Source organism: Nestor notabilis, unplaced genomic scaffold (genome assembly GCF_000696875.1).
Source record: "Nestor notabilis isolate BGI_N333 unplaced genomic scaffold, ASM69687v1 scaffold1817, whole genome shotgun sequence".
NCBI lineage: Eukaryota > Metazoa > Chordata > Aves > Psittaciformes > Psittacidae > Nestor > Nestor notabilis.
This window is the reverse complement of record NW_009936727.1, coordinates 12,134-37,305: the sequence shown is the minus strand read 5'-3', so window position 1 is coordinate 37,305 and position 25,172 is coordinate 12,134. Positions and strand designations below refer to the sequence as shown.

At 47.6% G+C, this 25,172-nt stretch overlaps 1 protein-coding gene across 1 annotated transcript in view; it reads right to left on the bottom strand.

Annotated features, from left to right (window-relative positions):
* Positions 1-6,482: 6,482 nt before the first annotated feature.
* Positions 6,483-25,172, bottom strand: part of LOC104408758 (NADP-dependent malic enzyme, mitochondrial-like) — a gene marked incomplete at its 5' end in the record, with an annotated part of 30,674 nt that continues 11,984 nt past the window's right edge. The window contains 8 exons of the mRNA XM_010018464.1: positions 6,483-6,755; positions 7,535-7,633; positions 8,345-8,518; positions 9,330-9,472; positions 10,043-10,148; positions 10,801-10,914; positions 11,989-12,086; positions 23,752-23,861. Of these exons, the coding sequence (XP_010016766.1) occupies positions 6,594-6,755; positions 7,535-7,633; positions 8,345-8,518; positions 9,330-9,472; positions 10,043-10,148; positions 10,801-10,914; positions 11,989-12,086; positions 23,752-23,861 (1,006 nt within the window). The remainder of the gene's footprint in view (positions 6,756-7,534; positions 7,634-8,344; positions 8,519-9,329; positions 9,473-10,042; positions 10,149-10,800; positions 10,915-11,988; positions 12,087-23,751; positions 23,862-25,172) is intronic.

Below are 25,172 nucleotides of genomic sequence, written 5' to 3'. Positions count from 1 at the left end.
ACGTCTCTCCAGGAATAGACTCTGGGATATTCTATTCTGACACACAGGCCTCATCTGACCTGCTGGTGGTTTTCACCCCTTCAGTGCTCTGCTTCCTTGGAGGTGGTGCTCAGAAGCTGAGCATCATCACCCTTCCAGGGTTAGGTCTTGCCTCAAACCAGTGTGAGAAGCGGCTCTGAGGGTGTCAGCAGAGCTGGGCTGGTGGAAAACTGCCTTTGGGCTGGTGTAAAACTGCCACTGGCAGCCAGCTCCAGATGCTGCCAGGTTGGGAGGTTCTTCCGGGGCTGGCAAGAAGGTTGGGGCAGGCTCCAGGAGCTGCAGCTGCAGATGTCACTTCAGCTCTGCAACAGCTCCTAGAAAGGGGATTTTCAGTTTATAGGAGCTTACACTGAGGAAACATAAAGGAAAAGAAAATAATCATCAGCGTTCTTGGAAGTACCACTGCATTTGTGCCGGAGGATGGATGTGAGGAGCACCCGTGATGGGAAGATGGATAAGGCTGGGAAGGCACTACCACCAGCCGGGTTGATCCGGGCTGCTTTCCCCACCACACAGCCCACACAAAGGACTTGTGTGAGCTCCCGAGGAGTGCTTGGAGCTGCTCCCTGTGCTGCGGGGGGGCGAGGGCATCCCTACCACACCAGGGGTTGCCATCTATCGAGCTGCATCTGTTAGCTGCTTTGTGCATGTGTGGGCTCTTTTTGTTGTGGTTGTTCCCCCAGGCACTGCGAATGTCACAGGAGAGTGACACCCTTGGGGGACTGTTTTCTGCACTGAAACACTGAAGAGCATCATCTGTAAGAATAAAACCTTTTGTAATCGAGCGAGGTACTTTGGTTCATCTGCTGTGTGCTTTTACAAGGGCTCTGTCCCGAGGAACTAAGGCTTGATCCTTTTTAGCTTTTCTGTCTTAAAAGAAGCATGTCCCTTTGAATAGAAGTGGGTTCTGTTTGGTTGGATCAACGTCACGCTATCAAATGAGTTCGTTTTCCAAAGCACGCACTGAGTTTCCTCAGATACACTAAATACTGTTTTGTTGCTCTTGGGTTTGACATGTATTGTCTGATTTTACTGGTGATTTTGGTGGAAAAGCATACAATCTTAGCAGCTTTCCATGTAGATTTAAAGATGTGGTGAAGGAGAATGACAAGAACCTACAATCTTAGCAGCTTTCCATGTAGATTTAAACATGCGATGAAGGAGAATGACAAGAACCCTTCGTTCCTTTTTAAAGAGATGGAATCTCACCTTTCCTTAATGATGATTTACTGATGAACAACAAAGGGTTCACCATGTTGTTCCTGTGTCAGTAGCTGGTGACTTAAACGGTCTGGGTCTTTTCCAGAGCTGCGTCAAGAAAGCAGAGACTCCTTTATTTCCTTGGATGCGCTTTTGAAACAGTCTCACTAACTACTGAATGACCCGAGCTTGGGATTGCTCTCATACAGCCTGACCATCGATGATGGATCATCTTTGATGAGCTTACATAGTCGTTCAAACACTGGTAGTAAAAAAGGTGCAGAAGTTTCTTGTAAACTCCTTTCGTTTGCTGGCTTTTCGAATAAACTGCTTCTGGCAACAGTGCAAAAGCTGAAGGTCACCCTGCAGTTACTGGCAACGGGAGGAAAAGGGTGGTGCAGCTATTCTGTAGTGATGTGCAAGCAGTCAGGTTGGAAATGTGGGAGTGCACGAACCTGCCAATATGAAGTGGGAGTTGGGAATGCTTTTAGGCTTGCTTTATGTTCAACAGGAGAGACTGCAGCTGCTTTCTATGCAATAAACTCAGCTTTTTTAAACACTCGTCTAAAATCCAAGGGGTTTTGTTACACATCTACATAAAAAAATAGTGTTTAGTTAATAGAGAATAATATTAAAGAGTAGTAATAGAGTGTATTAAATGGGGCCTACAAGAATACTGGAGGGGGACTTTTGACAAGGACAGGGACAGGACAAGGGGAATGGCTTTAACCTGACAGAGGGGACATGGAGATGAGCTCTGAGGCAGAAGTTCTTCCCTGTGAGGGTGCTGAGACGCTGGCACAGGGTGCCCAGAGAAGCTGTGGCTGCCCCATCCCTGGCAGTGCTCAAGGCCAGGTTGGACACAGGGGCTTGGAGCAACCTGCTCTAGTGGAAGGTGTCCCTGCCCGTGGCAGGGGGTTGGAACTGGGTGAGCTTTCAGGTCCCTTCAACCCAAACCAGTCTGGGATTCTGTGATTACAGTGCCCCCCTCTCCCCGTATCTGTGTGGGGACAGATTGGCAGCGGATTGATGGAAGTTGTTATGAAAGGTGTGGGGAGAACTTCTATTTTCTGTGTTATGTTTTTCAATACCTCTCTGTAACCTTGACTATCCCTGGTGACTCCCTTCCCTCACTGGTAGGGAACTACTCCACTAGACCAGCCTTTTATGCTTTCTGGACCCACAGTCCATAGACCCACAGTTTCCCAGGGATCACAGACTCAACATCACTGCGTTGCTGTCAACAACAGATATTTTTAACTGCTTGAATTGGCCTGGGTAGGATTTGATGAATAGGCAGCATTTACCCTGTGCCCCCTACAGGTATTCCTTGACAATGTTGGCCTGGTCCATAGTGATGGGAGAAGGACAGGATTCAAGCTTTGTTCTAACAGCTTCCAGTGCTCCCGTTAGTGCCTGTTCTATGTGTTAGGATGTCTCCCGGTGACATTTCAGACTGCCTCAGCCCGAGCAGCTAATTGTTATTCAGCCTGCAGGCTCTGCTGAATGAATTCTGGCAGATGAAGAGGTGACTGTCCCCATTTGCTACCCTGCCTCTTTGCCATAGGTGCCATCCCATAGCTGTGTGTGCTGAAGGGAGCTGTACCTGTGCCACTGCTTCTCTAGGCTGCCATCAGTGCCCAACTCCATCTTCAGGGATGGTTTGGAGTCATACTGATTAGCCCAGGAATGGATGGGTTCAACTCACCCATTTCAGCCACAGCTCAGCTGAGCAGACTGGATGCGAGTTGAACCTGAGGTAGTGGGTGACAGGGATACTGCTTTATTAGCTGTACCTGGGGAACACAGACTGCTTTCTGTTTGAGTAGAAGCTGGGCATCGTTGCTACTGATTGTTTCTTGTGTTCAGTTTTATAAGGACTCAGGCCCACTGCTTAAACCTGTGTGTGCCTGCCCAGTGGTGAAAGCTCAGCGAAGGATTTGTAATGTGATGTTGCCAAGGCACTCCTCAAATAAAGAGAGTCCAGCCTGAGACAGGCTGCTGGACCTCCTGACCTAGCTGGAGTGCTTCTTGGGACACTGAGGCTGAGGACTCTTTCCTTCCAACAGTTAGAATGAGGTTCCTAGTGAATTTGTGAGATCTCTGCAAATCCCAACCATTTCCCAAACCAATCGGCAGGAGTTATAGATGAAAATACCATTTACTATTCTGCCTGCTGACTGTATGAATACAGGCTGGGTGGCACATCTCTTCCTTGAGTAATACCAGCCAAGTGATCAAATCCCCTCCCAGTCCCAGCAGTCTGTTCCCTGTTGGTGATTTGTCAGCTAGATTCATTAGGTCTGGAGTAAACAGCCCTGTTGTCCTCAGTATAGAGAAAGCAAAGGTCAGATAGGTAAAACTGGGTGTGAATTCTAAATAAAGGGGAAATTCCATCCTTCCATCACCATTTGTCATCAGTGGGTAACTAATAAGGAATCATTTTTTGCATAGTAACGCTTGGCAGGAGAACAGGGCTTTAAAGAATAGCTGTAATTGCTTCTGTGCACTCCAATAATTGAATATAAATCAATTACCACCATTTTAGGTGTTTGAACAGCCAAGCTTGCTCTGTGAAGAAAAAGCCTTTCTCTCCTGTTTAACAGCCAGACCTTTAGCGGCTTTGTTTATCCACATATCTGGGACAAATGATTCAAACTCAGCCATTAATTAGTGATTTTATCAAGATTTCCCTTTCAGGACTGAAAGGTCAGCACACCCTTGAGGTGCTGGCAACACAAATGTCCCCTCTTTGCACATCAAGTCATGCCTTGTGAGGAAGAAGCCTCAGAAAAGGACTTAAAGGGTAGAGATGCAATTCAGGGTGGCTGCTTGTAAGCACATGCCTGGTGTGTGGAGCACAACGCCATGACCAGATAGTCTGGATTTTAATCCAGAAGTCTGTGATTGGTATTATTATGGATTAGGGGACCCTTCAGGCCCAGAGCACGCTGACAGAAGCACCAGGCGCAAGGGCTGAAGTAAAAGTCAGGCATGAGCAATAGAACAAGGGGTGATGGGTTTAAACTTAACGAGTGGAAATTCAGGTTGGATATAAGGAAGAAGCTCTTCCCTGTGAGGGTGCCGAGGCGCTGGCACAGGGTGCCCAGAGAAGCTGTGGCTGCCCCATCCCTGGCAGTGTTCAAGGCCAGGTTGGACACAGGGGCTTGGAGCAACCTGCTCTAGTGGAAGGTGTCCCTGTCCGTGGCAGGGGGTTGGAACCGGATGAGCTTTAAGGTCCCTTCCAACCCAGATCACTTTGGGATTCTATGATTCTATGAGGAGCACGGCCCTGACTTCATTTAGTTTTACTGTATTGTTCAGCGTTGTCAAAGCCACACACTGGCTCCTGGATGCTGTTTACTACGGGACAAATGCCACCTGACTAATGCAGACCATCTGGGATTATAAATAAGATGCAATTTAGTTAAATAAGACATGAGTGAGTAGGCAAAGAGAAGTGAAGGGTTTTTTCTGGCAGAAGTAATTCGGGTACCAGTCAACTGCTAGGCTTAGCATCATGTTAGGGTGCCATAGTGATCCTGTCTGAGCTTGAGATAGTTATTAATATTGCCATATTATTACATATATTGATAGATTTTTCTTGTATTTGTGCTATTTTTATCACTGGTTTTGAATAAACTAATTTTTCAAAGGAAGAGAAAAAGAACAACTTAGGAATAGAGGACTTGTGCTGCTGAGAGAAAAAGAGGGGGCAAAAAGAGGAACCCAAACTCATCTGCTATAACTATCCTTGCTTTAAATTGGAAAACAAGCCACAGACAGCAGCTGAAAGTCCCCCAGTATTTAACTTGTGTTTTTCCTACACTGATTTACTCTCCTTTACTAGTTAATGTGTCTCGTAGAGCAGCCACACAGCGGTTTCTGCTTTTAGTAAGGAATTCCTCTGCAGGAGATTCTCCTCCTACAAGACTGGACAAGGAAAAAACACTCATTACCACTGCTTAAATCCCTGTTAAATCTGGATGCACGACTGGCAGGACCTGCTCAGCTCGGCAAAGCCACCGCTAGAAGTGCTCTACAGCCCTCCAGTGGTTCACTTGGGATCCTACACGTTTGGAACACGGCTCCAGCCTTGGCAAGGAAGCTGCCATGGTGGGTATAGCTTTCCTTCCCAGAAAAGGCACGTAGGGAACTAGCTGTGCTCTCTTCAACCTTCCCCGTCCTTCCCAGCTCCATGGGAGGAGGACTCCCCTCCATGTGGGAAGGACTCGATGTCCTCCAGCAGCTTTAGGATGTTCACCTCCATCTTCAGCTATGGGGTGCTGGAATTACAAGCACATGGACACTGGGGAAGCCGTGGCCCATCCCCAATGGGATGAGGTGTATTTCCTCGTGTTAGAAGCCACTTAAAGATGCTAAATGAGGACTCGTAACCAGCCTTGGCCTTGCTGTGTGTGAGTGGTGAGAACCAGGAAGGGAAGAGCTGTGAGCAAGCCCCTCTGTTCATTCCCAGTTATGATCAGGAACACCATCATCCCACTGGGGAGGTATGTGGTGGGCTACGGGGGGCCTCCCTGGGACCCTGTGACACAGAGAGGCTCCAGGAGGGCCACTGGTTGGTGGCAGTGCTTCCTTAGCAGTGCCCAGCAGGAGATGCAGTGATGGGGCAGCTCTGGATGGGCTTGGGGATGCTCTGGTCCCCAGCTCGGCTTCCCTGATGCATCCCTTAGCTGCTGTTCCCTTGGAGAGCAGCCTGCACTGCAGAGGGGAGGGAGTCTGTTGTCTCCATGGGGATGAGGGAGGTTTGGGGTTTGTTTCCAAGGGCACAGGACAGCACCAGGCTGCGTGGCCCATGCAACAGTGTGGCTTGGGTGAGACTCCCCAAACACTGGGGACTTTCAAAGCAGGAAAGGGCAGCAATGCCCAAGTGTGTGCAGCTCTCCCAGGGCAATGCACACACTTCCCATCACATCCAGAGAGCCACAGGCAAAGCATGGCTGTGTGTGTGAGGGATGATCACACATACAGCTCCCACCATGGAAGTGGGGCTCCGAGTTTCCACTAGGAATGGGACTCTTTGCTTCTGTGGTGGCCAAGGTAGCTTTTCCCAAGGCAGCTGAGCTGGGAGCTGGGCAGTATATTAAGCAAGCAGATGCAGTGCTGATTGACTGGCACGGGCTGCAGCCATAGTCCCTCCTTGGAGCACTGACTTGGACTCTGGTTTATTCCCTACTCATGCTGCCAGAGAGAAAAAACCAGCAGTAAGTAAAAAACCCTACTTGGATTCATTTACTTTTATCATTCTGCAAGCCTGGAGGTGCATTTGTATCAACAATGATATGAACCATGAGAACTGATGGCAAAAATGAGACAAGAGTTATCACAAAAGCTTAGATGTCTTGTGTCTGCATGGCTGCGGGGGGCCACCTGTACTCATCCCCCACAAAGGAATCGTATTCAGGACTGTACACGAGCTGTTTCACAAAGGCTTCCTTGTCTGCTGGCTCCGGGTACCAAGAAGCAAGACCATGCTTGTAGGCCCAGTCCACAATCTGCAGAGAGAGAAGCAAAATGAGCTGATGAAGCAATGTTGGCACATTATGAACTCGAAACCAGCTGCAGTTTGGCCCCGGCTGCATTTTCCCTCTTTCCTCTCCCCAAAATTGTGTCTTTTTTTGTCTTTTTCTTTGTGCAATTCCCTGAGTCAGCTCCACTTCATCCCGTGGGTGAGGGAATACGAGCTGCCTGCTTCGAAATGCACACCCCTGCCCTGGCAAGATGGTTGGAGTGGGCAGTTAAAGGAGAGCAGCCCTTTAACCACCTCCACTCGCACCCTTAAGCTCCTCTGCTACACCGTGTATCCATCAGGAACTCCCATCAGACCAATATGATTCTCAGTGGGTGTTCCCTGAATGGGAATGACAAATTTGATGCATACAGGGCACCAGTCCTGCAATTAGACAACAAGCCCAGATGTGGAACAGTACTTAGGTTCTTGGCCCCATCAAATACAGTGCAAAGGAGCAATTTGGAACCTAAAATCTTGGCAATTTGAGTCATGTTTCACCCTAAAGCTGACTTTTTTGTGGTGCTGAGCACTCATGTGCCCAAGCAATAAAGCAGAGCTTTGTGAGCTGTGAGGCACCCGGAGTCACGAGGTATTTTTAACATTTAATGATGGGAGAAATCAAAGCAGCAATTCTGGCTGGAAGGATTCCTGAGAACCATTGCTTTAGACTGTAGAATAAGTTGAATTAAAACCCCACAAAGCAAAAATGATGCCAGGGCAATTCCTACCACGGAAAGTGGAAATAGAAGTGGAAATACCCACTTTCACAGCGATTTTGAGAGACACCTCTCTGATGGTGTCCAAGGGGGGATAGAGTCTTCCTTCTGCAAGATTCTGCTCTGTCACCTCGGCAGCAATAGACTGGAAAGAAGAGAAAGGCAGCTTACAGACATGCTCTCAAGCACGTACCACATTCACTCATCATAGAATCACAGAACAGTTAGGGTTGGAAAGGATCTTAAGATCATCTAGTTCCAACCCCCCTGCCATGAGCAGGGACACCACACACTAAACTATGTCGCCCAAGGCTCTGTCCAGCCTGGCCTTGAGCACTGCCAGGGTTGGAGCATTCACAACTTCCTTGGGCAACCCATTCCAGTGCCTCACCACCCTCACTGTGAAGAACTTCTTCCTTAGATCTAACCTAAAGTTCCCCTGTTTAAGTTTAAAGCCATTACCCCTTGTCCTACCACTAGAGTCCCTAGTCTTACGTGATATGTGGGTGAAACCTCAGCAGTGGCAGACCTGGGACTAGTTCTGTGTGGGAACTGCTGAGCTATTCAAGATACACGTGTATAAGCTTCATCAGACTTAAAACCAGAGCCAGGATGGTGGAAATCCTTGCTGGGGCAGCCCTTGTGGACAACGAGGAGAAGCTCCTGGCTCCTGCAGCTCTGTACATGCAATGGAAGTGTGAGCTCTCTCTGAGACTGGGAAATGCTGCAGCTTTTTGCTGAGGCTGCACCACTTCCACTCACACACTGCCCCAGGCCAGGCTCTTGAGAACACCTGAAGGAGGTGCCTGTGCCTCTTATCATCTTTTAGAAACATGAGTTAACGCCAGTTGCAAACCTCTGCTGTGATGAGGAAGATCTCGTCAGAGATGTGCCGGATGCCGCAGGCAGTGACTCCCAGTGCCACTCCTGGGAAGACATAGGCGTTGTTTCCTTGGCCAGGGAAGAAGGTCTGTCCATTGGGCAGGGTCACCTTGGAGAATGGACTCCCACTTGCAAATATCCCCCGTCCCTGATGAAAGACAGAAAAAGAGGCATCCAAATTCAGAAGAGAAGTCTTACATGTCTGCTGCTCACAGGGATCTGGTGACCAAGTGACAAGTCTCCAGCCAGTCAGTGAGAGCCATCTCCAGTTGACACTTCTGGTCCTCAGAGCCACAGGCAGGGCCATGGTCAGGGCTACTGAGCACTGAGTGTGTGTTCACACTGTCCAGCTACAAGAGCTTTGAATTGGCTGAGGAAGACTCTCTCTTCTTCATCTATGGAGTATGAAGAGAGACTCATGTGGGAGCTGTGTGATTGCTCCAGCCAGCAGCAGGTGGTGGGGAGGGCAAAGGAGACAGTGAGACAAGGCACCCTTTCTCACACCAGCTCAATCCACATGACAATAATTCTTCAGTGACAATGGTTCCAAGTTGGGGGATGAAACCCCACTTTCACGTAGTTGCACATGGTGACAAAACAGAGGGGACGATAACCTAGGAGGATGGGACATCCAGCTATGGGTGAAGGAGGCAAGCACCTTCTTTAGAGGATCACAAAGTACTTCAGGCTGGTGAGGACCCAAACTCCTGCTCACAGCAAGGTGAGCTGTGAAATCAGACCAGGTTGCTCATGGGCTTTATCCAGCCTGGTCTTAGAAACTTGCAAAGAAAGAGCCCACACGAGCAATCTGGGCCCCTGTTCCACCTCCTGACTGCCCCCACAATGTGAAAGTTGTTCTTCATGACCAGCTTGAACCTCTCTTATTTCACCTTATCCCCCTGTCAGTGCCCACCATGCACCACTGTCCTGGCCTCTCGCAGCACGCTGAGCTCCAGTACCTCGGTGAGGCGGTAGCACTGCTCTGCTGTGCACTCTGCTTTGCTGGTGGGGTTGCTCAGGGCAAACACAATGGGCCTCTCATTGAAGGCTGCCATGTCCTTCAGCAGCTTCTCAGTGAAGGCTCCTGCAACGGCTGCAGCACCTAGAACAACAGAGCAGAGTGAGACAGTGCTTTCTGACTGTCTGACTTCAGCACATTGGGCTGATCCCTCTTGAATGCCTCTGCTGGCAAACGAACTGTGAGAGGGAACAGGATCCACCTCTCGAGATGAAGGTGTGAATGTTTCTTTCTCAGATTAAAAGCCTGTCTCAAAATAAAGCCTCCTGCTCATCTGGGCAGAGCTGACATCAGTGTTTAGGCCAGTCTGGCTGTAGCACTTTGCCCCCAAAGACCTGCCTGAGCTTCCTGTTATCATCATCTGGCCCAACCTGCCAGAGCCATGTGTGCTGCTGAGAGCCCCAGGTCCTGCCACCCCCAGTACCTCCCTCTACATCCCTCTAAACCTTGGGAGGGCTCCTACAGCTCTGAAAGAGAGGAACCCTGTACCCTGTGGTTGAAGGGGAAAGGATGCGTAGAGCTCAACTGGTAAAATAGGGGCAAAAGAAGCTCATTTTATCTCAACTGGGAGAACAAAAGGAGACCCTGGAAGAAAGACAGAAACTCTCCTAAGAACTGAAGTGATGTGAAGAGGTCCTGCTAAGGGAACTCCACCTATAATTGCTGTAGGCTTCACTTTCTGCACAACCTCTTCCAGTGTGTTCACACTGGGGTGGTCCTGAGCAAACATTTCTTTCTCATGGTTCAGGTGGCTCCTGCCCTGTGAGGAAAAAGGAGGAGTCAAACTTTGGTCTGTTGGCAAAAGGTGGAGACACAACACAGTAACTCATCACTTCATTTCATCTCTTGGCTCTCTACCTGAACCAGATCCCACAGAGCAGGACCTCAGCATCAGCCAGTCAGGCACTGAGCTGCTGGTGTTATGTCACACGGGGCTGGTCTCTGTTCCTCTCACCCTCCAAAATACATTGGTGTGGAGGAAGGATCTGCTGCCAGGGCAGAGAAAGTGTATATGTAGCTGAACCTCCTCAAGTCTGAGGAGGGACAAGGGAAGAGGCCCTGAGGACCCAGGGAGTGCAGAGTAGCTGAGATCACCAAGCAGGGCACAATGTTGCTGTTGTAATACGCCATATGACATGCAAGACTTCCAACACTGCTTGAGACTGTGGCCAGCAGTGTACCTTACTACTGTAGAGACACAGCCCAAAGCACTGCCTTTAGGGCAGCCAGTGCTGCTGGTCCACTGCTGTCACCATGGGACCTAGTCCTCTGAAAGCAGGAACAGCTCTGCTCACACCAGTAGATCTGCAGCCCTTACTCCTGGTCTGATCCGAGGTATCTGCCTGCTCTGGCCTCTCTTATCTTGCAGGAGGTGGCAGGGGAGTGGAGCTCAGCTCTGGAGACAAATTTACCTTGACAATCAGTCCCTTGGAGTCCACCATCCAGATTTTTCTGATGGCATCCTCTCGTGGAATTCCTTCCTTTTCCATGGCCATGAGCAGGAGGTAAGCTATGCCCGTTGCAGCCTGGAACACAGTATATAAACACTTCACTGGGGTACCATCACCGGGTGGGGGGGATATTTTAAATGAGAGATGTGTTGGGTCTCCCCCAGCACTGCACAAAGCAGGGAGGCTCTCTGCTCTGTGGTTGCACAGTGCCATGGCATGGGGCTGGTTTTAGCCTTGTAGGTGCTGCCATAAATGAAAAGATCCCCAACTGACTATCAGAGCAGGCTGCCTGTGAGGCTGGAGCAGTGGAGCTGTCTCCATCACCTGAACGAGCTGCTGCAGGGGAGGAAAAGGGGCAAACACTAAACGAACAGTGACAATGCCAGCACAGAGGAACTCAAAGCAAAGTGGGATTGCTGCATCTGAAGTACTGCCAAAAGGAAAGTCCTCTTCTCCCTTTCCTGGCTGAGGAAGCAGCCCTGGACTTGCTGTGTGTGTTAGTGGTCCTACAGCTGTGCCTGGCCCTCCTGCCCGTGTGGGGACCAACAGGGCAGGAGGGGCTCTGTGCCACAGAGATGGTGACCAGCACCGGCACGACAAAGAGAACAAACAATCTTTGTATCACAGAGGGACAGACCTTCCCAAGTCCCACAGGTGGGTAAGAGCTGGACCTGGACCAACACCTTTAATCCACAGTCTAGGCTATAGAGACTTTTTCTTCCCCCTCTCTCTTTGTGCAAGAAGTCACACACACTATCTAATTTCTGCCACGGGAGCAATATGACTGACTCCCAACAGTGAGGTTATGTTCTTACAGCTCTTTGAGCTTGCAGTCCTTTTGACTCTATTGCTCAAGAGGCTCTGGTTTAACCTAAATACCAACCCTGAGGACTCAAACCAGCCCCTTTAATGTTCCAGCAGACGCTGCCTCATGAGAGATTTTCCCAAGGAACTTAAAGCCCCACTAAAAGATTGTTGGCAACTCCTATGCAGCAGCATGGTCCACGTGTGGGGCCCACTCCTGCCAGTGACAGTCTGCTTCTGTGCTTTGTTTCCATGAAGCCTTGCAAGAAGCTTCATGGTTGACTTTTCTCTCTCTAAATTTGAATTTGTATCACACTTAGGAACAAACTTAAGAACATTTCCTACCTCTCCAGCTCCCTGGAAAACAAACTTGTGGTCAGAGAGCTTGTTCTTTGTGATCCTTAAGGCTGCAAAGATGCCAGCGACTGCAACAGACGCAGTGCCTGAAAAGAGAGAAACACCATGAGATGGACGTCCCAGCAAATGGATTGTCTGCCCTACTGATACGCTGATAGAAACCTTGTGGTAGGATCCATTGTCTTAGATCCTGTCACTGAAAGATCAGTGTTGTACCTACTCTGAAATACTGATCTTCAGAAGACCCCTGCAAGGCAAGAGAACACAAATTACCCTCCATATAGAGTCAAAGGGACACTGAATTCTAGAATGCCAGAAGAAGTTAATATCTAACTCCCAAGAGTTTAAGATACATGTGACAGCTAAGAATCATAGAATGGTTTGTGTTGGAAGGAACCTCAAAGCTCATCCAGTCCCAACTCCCTGCCATGGGCAGGGACACCTTCCACTAGAGCAGGTTGCTCCAAGCCCCTGTGTCCAACCTGCCCTTGAACACTGCCAGGGATGGGGCAGCCACAGCTTCTCTGGGCACCCTGTGCCAGCGCCTCAGCACCCTCACAGGGAAGAACTTCTTCCTAACGTCTAATCTCAATCTCCCTCTGTCAGTTTAAAGCCATTCCCCCTTGTCCTGTCCTTATAGGCCCTTGTAAAAAGCCTCATGAGACATCTGTAGCAGGTGGTGGCATGAAGTTGGGCACCCTTGTCACAAAATCCTCTGTGATCACGGATTTACCATCCTCCTCATTTACCTTCACAGCCCTGCACCACCACCTCTTTTTTCACTTCCCTGACTCAGAGCCATCATGCCTCACTGCCAAGCATTAAGGAGTCACTGAGATCATGAGCTGTTCCCAGATTAGTGTGAAAGAATCCAGTATATGGAGAGCAGAGACCTGATGTTACAGCCACTGTGATACATACACCTTTCCATCCATCAAGGGAGGGACGTGTCTATGGACTGAACAAACCTGCCCTCACCCCACAGCAATCACATACAACGTTCATCTAGTCTCCTGTCCCAGATGAAGGAACATGGTGGGAAGAATCAAGCAAGGCACAGACTAATAGGGATTCAGGCACTGATGGTATCTCACATCAGCTGGACAAGCTGGATACAAGGGTTAAAGGTGAGCTAGGAATGATGGAGGCAGTTTTATCACAGAGTATCTCAAGTTGGAAGGGACCTGTAAATATTCCTCAGCATTTTAAAGGGTATCAGTTTGGATGTGGCCCAGCTCTGATGCTGGTCTGTCCACTCACACCTTCACAAGCTTTGTGAGAAATCAGCGAGTCCCCAAATAACAAGTCTCGTAGGTGGGCATGGGTGGGAGGGACAATGACCCCTTTTAGACTAATAAACCTGATTTCACCACATTTGCAGCATTTCCCATTTTCCTGCCCATTTAATCCGCATCGGGGTTTCAACCAGCCAGTGTTTCAGTGAGACCCTCTGCGGGGTCCTTAGGGCTTGGGGTGCTGCCAGGCATCAGTGAGGAGCTGGGCTGGGAAACAGCAGCTCATGAGCAAAGCATGACCATGAGCAGTGAAACCAGCAGATGGTGCTGCCCCATCTGACAAGGACTGAGGGAAGAAAGTCAGCTTCACCTGCTCGTTTTCTCTAGTGCAAAAGCCACAGCTAAAGCAGAAACCTGATGATATATCGTAGCATCAGGGAATGATTTACTTTGTCATTATTTCTATGCAAGAAGAAAATCTAGTGGGAGCACAGTAATACTGGCAGAGAAGTAACTTTTACTGACATGGCTTATTTTCATCAGGAAACCTATATAAGCTACTCTGACAAAGAAAGACTTTACTGCATCATAGAATTGCAGAATACCAGGTTGGAAGGGGCCTTAAGGACCATCTGGTCCAACCTTTCTTGGCAAATTGTGATCTAGAGGAGATGTCCCAGCACCCTGTCCAGCTGAATCTTAACAGTGTCCAACATTGTGGAATCCATCACTTCCCTGGGAGATTATTCCAGTGGCTGGTTGTTCTCATTGGGAAACATTTTGCTCTTGTGTCCAGCCAGAATGTCCCCAGGAGTAACTTGTGCCCATCACCCCTTGCCTTTTCCATGAGACTCCTTGTAAAAATGGAGTCTCCATCTTCTTCGTAGCCACCCTTTAACTACTGGAACATGGTGATAAGTTCTCCCCGAACCTTCTTTTCTGCAGGCTGAACAGTCCCAGCTCTCTCAGCCTTTCCTCACATGGCTTCCCAGTCCTTGGATCATCTTTGTGGTCCTTACAGGCCAGACTGCAAGTGTTTATCAGTACCATTAACTCACCAATATGTTGTGTTTATAACTCAGGTGAGTTCATTTCTCCAAGAATTAATAATTAGTGCCACTAAAGAGTGATTCTGGTTTAGCAGAGGTGGTGGCAGTCACATTCCTGCAGCACGGTGGTGTCCATACACAGACACAGTGGTACAGAATGGCAGCAGCATCATGTTTTGCTCATGAGGACATTGCAAACACCCGTCTAAAACACAAAATGGACTAGACTAATGTTTTGGAGGCTTTGTAAGCTTCTTGCTTGCAGTAAATCACCTTAGACACCTGCTTCAGCAACGAGGATGAATCATAGAATCCCAGACTGGTTTGGGTTGGAAGGGACCTTAAAGCTCATCCAGTTCCAACCTCCTGCCACAGGCAGGGACACCTTCCACTAGACCAAGTTGCTCCAAGCCCCGTCCAGCCTGGCCTTGAAGTGAATTGAGATTGAAGTTAATGAATTCCCTTCATTAGCCCAGAGAACAGTTTGTATCATGTTATTTCCAGACCCAGATGATTGGAGTTGAGTCATTTTGGAAGGGAGTTGATGTGGAGGGAACCAGCCGCTGAGTGCTGCGCTGCTTCACTGTTAACATGCCAACTCAGACAATTGAAGGATGTATATGAAGGATTTCCTCTTGCTTCTCCTGCACTAAATCTCTGCCTGTTTAAGCTGTATTTAGAGTAGTGTATTTACCTGGCAAAATGCCATGCTGTCAGACTAGGAAAATTAGAGAGGAAGATAATGAATATCCAAGGAACTTAAAGAAACACCAGATAATTGCCTTGGGTTTAGATTTTCCTTTTTATGGGTTTCACACAGCTAGTCCACGTTCATTCTCTGTATTTCAGACAGTTTATAATCAGCAGGACTGCAGGCTTGCTGCCATGCCAGATGCTAAGGATGGGATTCCTCTGAACAAACATGTATGACCCTGCTCATGATAAAGCAGACACCTAGACTGGATCACATGAAATATACCCTAAAAGTGTGACTACCACCATTTCTTTAAGAGAGATGGGATAACTGGAATACATGTAGACAGTTCTACTGCAGACATCTAAACTGTGGAGGGAGGGATCCCACCCTGGCAGTCTGAACTGCAAACAAGCGGGGTTCCTCTGTTGTCAGCAGCGCCAAGCTTGTGAGCTGCAATAGAATATGAACCCCTCCACATACACTTGTGTGCTCACATGCTATCTCCCAGGCTTACTTTGCACAGAAATCCCCAAATCCCCATGTGTGTGGGAGTAGGGAATGGATCTGAGGAAAAAATACCCAAGTGGAACAATTACAGCGTGACAGTGCAAGTGTTGGGTCACACCATTAGCAGTAATAGATGTCTGGAAAGTATTGAAAAGAGAGCAATGTAACTGGAGAAGTATCTTGTTTCCCTTGGTCCTGACCCAGGCAAAATTGCTTTATACCCTGTGATTGTCAAGGAGCCTGACAGGACAAATGCAAACCCATTTAAAAGGAAAAAGCTCGTGGGACATTAAGCAGAGGGACTTGAGGTCTCCTTAATGATGTTATTAGCAGGAATTGGAGAAGTGGGGTGTATGGAAAGGAAGGGTGCACAGATTCATCTGCAGGGCAGCGTGCATGTGCAGAGTGGGGACCCGTGGGACTGGGTGTGCCGTTACTCATCCCCCTGCACTTGCACTGCAGCTCTGACTAACAGCAGGACTCTGACCCGCTCTGTCATTCCTGAGCCTCCTCCTCTCTCTCCAATGTGTTTCTAATCCCTCCACGTCTCCCAAACTGCATCTCACCCCCATTACTCAAGTATCAAAGTTACTGTACCCTGGCCGCAGCTCAGTATTTGTCTTTGATAACTACAATTTCTGAGGCTGGAACAGCAGAGCATCTCCTTGGAGGAGAGTTCACAGCTGGTTTGTGTAAGGAACTGCCTAATCATTGTGCTTCAGCTCTGGAAAGACCACAGCATGAGCCTGGGGTGGGGAACCCTTCACCACAAGTTGTGGCAAGAAAAAACCCACCACCCTTCAACACGTTGGTCTGTTTTCCAAAGAGACTGAGTGCTGCTACTGCAGATAACTACTTCCCTAAGTAATTAGCAAGAGCCAGCTCGGCTGGTCTGCATCTGAGGTGAGATATGAAGGAACACAGAGAGAAGAAACGAAAGTGCTCGCAATATCTCATCTGTCTAAGACTCAAAGTGAATGCTTAATATAATACCACAAAACAGCAAGCAGACCTCAGGAGCTTCTCTGAGGAGTCCAGAGCAACAGGGCCAGCAAAGAAGAGGCATTTAAAACCAAGGCACACTCAGAAAAACGGCCATAAATCAATCTGACACTCAGAATACTGTAAAACATTAGGGAAAACCCCTCCGAGGTTGATGTTCCACTTGCACCAGTGTCGGAACAATCCCCAGTAGATGTCAGTGGAGCTACACTGGAGCAAAACCGGGGGAAAAGATCTGCTACACAGCTTCAAGAGGCTGCATGGATGGAAAAGGCTGCAGCCCAGAGGCACCCATGCCTGGGGACCTCATCCTCCTTCAGAGCAGGGAGAGCAGACAGAGGGGTGAGCAGCTTCATACAAGGAGTTACTGGCATGAGCTGCCCAGCATCGATGTTGATGGTGTACCAAGTGTGACAGCATCCTGTGGCTAAGCAGGGGACATGGGGGAAGCGGGGAGTCCCCCTGTGCTAAGGGCTGGCACTGCCCTGTCACCTGCTGAGCAGAGCAGAGCATCAGCACCATACCACATCCCTCTGACAGCAGTGATGGGAGCGCGCAGCCACACCACTGTCTGCTCCTTCACACAGCACCCGTGCGGGTGGTTCCCCTTCCCCACAGCCCACTGGTGGAAGAGATAGCCAAATTCTTGTATTTTTCACCCTTGTCCCGTCTGCTTACACTTCGCCTCATCAAAACCATGCCAAGATGAGGGCCCAGGGAACAGCAAACACAAGTTTAACAGCTCCAGTGAAGGGCAGCCAAGAAAATGCATCTAAATTTATGGGTGCAGAGGAAGCACAGGGCTTTTCCAAATTCTGGTTCACATTAACTCCCTGCAGCAGTTCTGCCTGTTACTGGAAAGCAGAGTGGAGCTTGTCCAGCTCCATTCCAAATACATAATCAAAAGTCAAACCCAACAAAGCTGTAACAAAGAGCTGCTGAAGTGTTTGCAGCTTGAGGTCTTCACCTTCATGGCTGCGGGCTAGTGTCAGCCCTTCCCCAAAGGGCCTCTGTAAAACGTGAAGGAAATAAACCTAGAAATGCTGTGGAGCATGTCAATGAGAAGAGCAGTAAAAGGCAAAGAGCTCAGGGAAGGAACTCGCTTTCTACACTAACAGCTTTAGGGACATTGGTGACCCAGAAGAGGCAGTGGTATGGTGAAGAGGTGACTGACAGTGGAGATGCAGAGCTCCTCTGAAAGTAGATGCCTAATGTAGGTCACCTCTAGGTGTCTGGTTTTAATTCTTCCAATGCAAAGCTATACAGTGCAGTGCCTGAAACATACATCGCAGCGGTGGCCAGCAGCCTGGACTTAAAGATCACAGACAGCTTAATGCAGAGGTGATGTATGCTGTTCTTTACTGCAAAGGAGTTTGCAGTGACATCAGAGAGGAAAGGAAAGCAAATGTTACAGTCCCTGAAATGACAGAAGATACAGGCCAGCTCTTTAGAGCCTTCCACAACTAAGCCCAAGAAACTGAGGCCCCTTTACACCTAGGAGTCCAAACTCTTCTGACTTGCTTAGCAGTCAGTGTGTGATTTAGACACAGGTCTAGGAGCTGGCCCTTATATCATAGAATGGTTTGGGTTAGAAGGGACCTTCGAAGGTCACCTAGTCCAACCCCCCTGCAATGAGCTGGGATGCCTTCCACAAGATCAGGTTGCCCAGAACCACATCCAGCCTGGCCTTAAATGTCTCTGGGGATAACACATCTAAAGTTAATGTTATAGCACCACGGGAAAATGCAGAGTAGAGCAGGTTGGAGGGGGCCTGGTAATGGTGAAACCCTACAGGACTGAGAACATCTCCATGTCTCCCTTTAGGTTGGGTAAATCCCCCAGGGAAAGCGTGCTGCTCAGGAGCTGCCTGGCAGGACACAGCCTGCTTTGTCCTGCAGCACCGTATCATCCAGCACTCCCTTCCTATTGTGCTCCCCTCCTCCTTAGTTTCCTGTGACAATTACTGCTGCGTTTTCCACGCCAGCTGAAACAACAAAGGAAGATGCTGTACCATTTTAATCTGCTGCAATTAGTTAATGCCGAGCCAACGACTCGCTTCGCCTGCTTCTCACACCACATGGAAACGTGCCTGAAAAATAGGCCACGTTTGCACATGATTGATTTCTAACTGGCCCAGATCTCTGGCGCTGGAGTCAGCTTGTTCCCAGTCTCAGCTGAGGTCTGGGAGCAGTGTTCAGTGCTTCCTGAAGTGTCCTGGGAAGGTTATGGAAAGGTTATCTGCTGGGATAATGAGGAAAGGTGGTTGGTGGGTCAAGAGATATTTTGGGGCTCGTCAGCAGTCACAGATCCAACAACAATGAGGAGTCACTGCTCTAATGCTGGGAAGTCTTGGAGAGGTCTGCGAAGTGATGACCTGTAGTTTAGCTGTGGGAGGACTATGGGATACAAAAGGCTGAGTGTTTTAACGTGGCTAGTGATTTGGGGTTTCCCATTCTGAATTGCCTTGAAGAAGTCTCATTTGCAGTGTAGGTGTTGGGGATTTTAGAAATCCAGTCTTTTCCTAGCATCTCAAACTGGATATGGATGTATCCGAAACACTCAGATTGGTGATTCTTTGAGAAGTTATCAATGTTAAATGAGGTCTAGTTTTAAAAGACTGCTGAAGATGCCCAGAGCCAGGACATAGTTGGCTTTCTCTCTGCCCTGCCCACGTCTGTGGAAGGCTTTTGAATGACCTGATCAGATAGAATTATTTAAATAGCACATTAGAGATTCCTTCATTTTTCTCTGACTGAACTTGCTGAACCACCTCTGCTGTTCAGTACTGAGTAAGCAATCTGTGCCTTAAGAATTCCTGTTTGCTATGTGAATATGGAGGGTAACACACTGATCAACCAGGAGAATGAACTTTTCTTTGAAGTAACAAGGTTGGAATTGATGCCTCGAGGGCATCTAGTCCAGTATCTGCTCAAAGTGGGGCTAGCTTCAAAATGAGATGAGATTGCTCAGGGCCTTCCTGAAGGCTAAAAGTCCCAAAGCACACCTTGGGTGTGCAAATTTACAGTGTTTCTATGGACTCCTGCCTATCTAGCTGGGATTATTCAACAGACGAAGCCCATGAGACTTGATGAGATGCACGTAAGGATGTTATGTGGGCAATGGCGTTACAAAGTCACCATTTGAAAGGTTTTGGTAACTGGGAAGATTCCCAGTTCTTGAAAAGAGACAAATGTCACACCCATCCTCAAGAAGGGCCACAAGAAGGATCCAGGGAATTTCAGCTCAGTTGGCCTAACCCCCATATGTGGGGATTACAAAGCAAATCTTCTGGAAGGTACATGTAGGTACTTGAAGGTGATTGAGAACAGTATGGATCTCCCAAAGCAAATCACGCCTGACCAACTCAGCTGCCTTCTATGATAAGACAACTGGCCATGGGGACAAGGAGAGGGCAGCAGGTCTTGCTTGTTTTGACCTGCATAAGGCCTCTGAGGTAATCTCCTAAGGATCCTGGTAGTCAAATTGGAGAGATACAGACTGAACAAGTGGACTATCAAGTGGGTGAAAAAGAGGCTGGGCTGCTGGGCTCAAAAGCTCGTGGTCAGTGGTACAAAGTGGAACAACAAGGCCAATACTATTAAAGTTCTTTTAACAACCTGTATGACAAGACAGAATGCACCCCCAGCAAGTTCACAGATGATTACCAACTGGGGACAGTGCTTGATACACTGATGGGTATGACTGTCATTCTCAGGGATCTCAGCAGGCTGGAGAAATGGGCTTGGGGAAACCTCATGAAGGTCAGCAAAGGCGAATGCAAAGTCCTGCAGCTTTACAGAAGAAGACGTGTGGGGTAATAGTGGACAAGAAGTTGAAGATAAGCCAGCAATATGCCCTTGTGGGACAGAAGGCAAACAGCCTGCTAGACTGTGTTAAGGCAGCAGGTCAAGGAAAGGGATAATTTCTTTCTATTTCGGCACTTTTGAGATCATCTCTAGACCAGCATCCCCAGTTTGGGGCTCTCAGCACAAGGAATGTATTGATAAACTGCAGCAAGTCCAGAGGAGGGCTGTGAATATGACCAGGGTGTACAAAGAGGACTTAGCAACCTGTGTTTGAATAAGCTAAAAGGGCACCTAATTTCTGTCTACAACTACTTACCAAGTGTTTGTAAAGAAGCCAGATTCTTCTCAGTTGTGCACAGCAGAGGGATAAGGGGCATGAACACAAATTGCATTTAGGGAAATTCCAATTAGATATTAGGGGGAGAAATGCACAAGAAAGATGAGACAACTTTGGAACAGGTAGCACAAAGAGACTGCAAATATCCTTGTAGATGAAAACTGTTTGGCTGGACAAGGCTCTGAGGAACCTGATCTAATGTCAAAGTTGGATCTAAGTTTGAAATTACCTTTTATTTGAGTGAGGGCTGGGTGATGTCCAGAAGTCTCTTGCAAACTAGCCCCTTCAATGATTTTATGTATTTTCTTGTATAAAGCAGGAAGCCAGAGATGCCTGTCTCAGGGATGCACAAGAATTGACACCTTAGTAAGACTTCCTGGTTGTCTACTTGCTGCTTACCACTGTGCACAGTTAAGTGGAGCAAAGACACAGCAGGAAGAGAAAGCAGGATCCAAAGCATTCTCATGTCCCTCCAATTTCCTATGGGCTTCACTGCCCACCCTGGCACTTTACTGGGAAAAAGGAAGAAGTGACAAACAGTTTTCTCCCATAGAGCTGAAATCGAAGCTGTTGCCCCTTGCATGAACCCAGATGGAGCTGGGAAAGGACTGATGTCATCACCCCATGGAGGAAGGAGAAGCAGCCCTTAATGGGAAGCTCCCACGTGTGGGCACTGCGAGCCAGCTCCTGCTAGCTCCCAGGCTAATGGCTTTCAGAACCAGAGCAATCACCTTCTCCCTGTTTGTGGTACCTGGCAGGCATCCCGCTCAGCATCAGCAGGCTGGCTGGAACTGGAAAGGGTCCGACTCACCTGAATTCTATGGGGTTAGGGTGGATTTGGCAATACAGTAATTTGTGTGACCCAAAAGAAAAAATTGGCATTAATATTTTAAACTGCTTTCTGTTCGTGTAGGCCCTGGGGCAGCAAGAGGGAGGCCTAAGAGAGATTAAGTGGAGCAATTTATACTTGCCTCCCACATCTCATCTGTGTGTGTGTAGGCTCATTGCCTTCAGAGTCCCACTAACCAACAAGTTTAGTATAGCTCAGGCCTGATCTAACCTGCACTGTTTGTGCCTAAGATGTGTTTTTAAATCAATATACTTAAAAAAATGCCAGCTCAGAAGCTGAGATAAATCAGGCTTCAGGAGGTCTTTTCCTGCCTGACTTGGATAAAACATATCAGGCCTGCTTAAACGAGGCTTTGCACAATTCACATCAATCATTTAGAACACAATTTGCATTGAACTCTCCCACTTTTTTAAGTGGGCAAGTCATGAAATGCCAGCATGTTAGAAAAGAGAGAGCCTGAGGTGAAACCAAACAACAGGAGGGTGTAAGTGAGAAAATGGCACTTCCTACCTTTCTTGTATCATCTGGGGATCAGGCTACTCACCCCAGTCTCAGCTCCATTATCTCTGACATGTTCTCCAAGACAGAATTAACTGAGGAGATCCAAGTTAGTTCAGCTTCCCAAAGGTCCTCAAAACACATTCCTGACTACAACCCTCACTTGGAATCCCCTTTTCTTTATGACAGCTACATAAAGCAAGCCTTCAAACAGTGGCTTGTTTCCCTTAAACTATTGCTTGTCTGTGCAAAAGATCAGCAGGATTTCTTTCCTTACCTACTACTGTGAAACCAGTGCCAGCTAGATGCCTTATTTGAGAATATAAGGGAGTTTCACTAGTAAGAGGTAAAATCCTACTGTTTTAACAGGTGGGACTCCAGAGAACTTCCAGGGGACTTGACATCTCCCATGCACTATGACACATATCTAATGGGAGAAGGCGAGGTCCACTTTATGGCGATGCTGTTTTACAGCATCCTCTTGGATGTGGTTTACCCCTCCAGGGGATTCATTTCCAGGAACTGTTTGAGGCATTCAGCCATGACCTACAGCCAAAAAGAAACTATAAAAAATACAGTCTCTTGTTTCCCAAACAGAATCTTCAGTTTTGCTTTAATATCCTCTTTTTCTTGTGTCAATTGAAGAAACCATTCCAATTCACTAAGAAACCTTTCCAGTTCACTCTAGTTCCTAAAGAAAACCTATATAGAGGCCCACAGATCTGCCATATCGCCTGGTACCTTTGAGCAGGACCATGCATCCCATTACACCAACCACATTCCCACACACCAGGGTCTTACTCATTCTTGTGTCATGAGAGGTATGAACAAGCTGTTACACACACTGCCAAATACTGCCACATGGGTAGCAATAGATGGGTAATAGCCATAGTGCTCAGAAAAGAACCAGCACTGTGTGAAAAAATGACACTGGTATTTCTTTCAGTCTCTTTCTAGTACAAGTGAGGATAAGTCCAACTGACTGCAAATAGTGAAAAAACAAACCTTGGAAATTCTGCTTGTTGCAAGCAGGACTAAGGAAAGATGAAGGGACTCAGAGGAGAACTGGTTATTTATAATCACTTGGGAAGATCTGTCCCTGTTGGATGTGCAAACAGCCTTTCCAGGGGTTTAAAACAAAGTCATCACCAGACCAGGGTGCCACCAATATGCAGGTTGCATCCATCCCTCTGTGCCTGCTGAGCCTCCCAGGGCCTGGGAGACAGGCTGGCTACAGCCCTACCTTGGCTGCTGTCATTTCTCTTTGGCACTACAAGAGTTATGTTAACCACTCCAGAGGAGAACACACCTGTTCTCAGATTACTCTGGAGTTAGCATCTATGAAGAGGAAAAAAGCTGGTTTAACCTCATTTGTGCATGTAATAAGGAGGGTAACAACAGAAGGACAATGCCAAGGTCAGCTAATGCCCACCTGGCTCATGGAGACTGAAAGCCTTGTGTAACTGTTAAACCCCCACCATTGTTTTAGCTAAATTACAGAAAATTAATGGCCTTTCTAAATTACCTTAATAATCTAAAGCACACGATCCATTTTCTCCCTTGACCAACACTTTTGCAATGAACAGCTACATTCCTATAAACAATGGGGAGTCACTTTTCAACTTGGCCTGCTGTGCTAGTGTTCGTGTTTTTAAATGCTTATGTGTAAACTCTGTATTTTATCACACATCTGAGTATTGTAAAATAAACAGCCTTGTGATCTTAATCACAAGGTGAAGGTTAAATCTGCATTTTCCAAACAGTACTTACCCTGGATATCATCATTGAACACACAGTATCTGTTGCGGTATTTACTGAGGAGACGAAAAGCGTTAGCATTGGCAAAATCTTCAAACTGGATGAGACAGTTCATGCCATACCTGCAATTTAAAGGGCAATTAAAAATGGATACAAATATTTCCACAACACAGGATGATATGTACATCTTTTACCAGGGCATTGTAGCTAGAGGATCTAGCAGAGAGAAAAGTATCGTATAAGAAATGCATCACCGTAACAGCAAACAGGATGACACCCTTCCCAAGGTCCACCAACTCAGAAATGGGGAGTCACCAAGAATAAACTGTGTTCATAATTCAAGGGGCTTCTTAATTTGTATACCTACATACATATATATATTTAGATGCATCTCTGGACTATTGGTACAACACATTTCCAGCGGCGTATTTAACTGAGAAGCTTCTCAAAGTGAAGGAGATGCTCTTTTGCAATGGATACTGCAACTGTCACGTTGCAATACAGCCAATCTGACTGCAAAGGGAACATCAGTTAAAGGGACACCACCAAGTGCCCACTTCAACTGGTGGTGACTGAGAGATGAGAAAACCCCCTGCTTGTAGTATCCCATGAACTGAATGCTTCATGGTGTGATTTCATAGCCCTATTTTTGTGCTTTGGAAAGTCTCTACTGAGCTGCTTTGCAGGGAACCAGCACACAATGACAGCCAGTGATCCATGGAGCCAAAAGGCAGGAAATAATTGCAAACTTAATTGTGCATTAATTTCAGGGCAAGTGTGCAGTTTCTAAAAACTGGGCAATATTCAGACTGCTCCATAATTATATCCTATCAGCACTTTGTATGACTCTAGGCTGCATTAAAGTTTTGTGAATACAAAGTAAAAGGGCCGTAAGAACTCTTTTCTCTCACATAAATGTGAGAGGGCAGTGGGAGAAGCTCAGGGAATGAGTAATGCAAGCTCTGGGTTGCAGGTAGGTGAAAGGGCTCTAAATAGCTGCTGTGTTAGACCTGAGCCTCTCTGGGACTGCAAGCAGGGCAGAGGCAGCATCACCTTACCTACCTCCCATTCAGACTTCCCTCCTTTGCCACTGGAATCTGAGGTAGGGGACACTCCTGCTTTAAACTAGAAATTGATACTGGATAAAACATGCTCCATTTGAGAACTGTGGCTCCTCTCATGAAAGCTCTTTTCACAGTCAGCCTCTCCTGGAAAGGCATTGAACTGCTTATTACTATGATTTTCCATTTCAACTATGTCTGTCAGCAAGGAGACAGACAACAATAAGCACATGCATTGTGCTCCTTTATTTGTCCATCATGAGAAACTCTTGCTCCATAAACCATCTGTTCTCAAACAAGGAAAATGGTTGGCTCTTACACTTGCTTCACATTCTCTGTGCTTGCCTTTAGAAAAGAACCACAATGGGACAG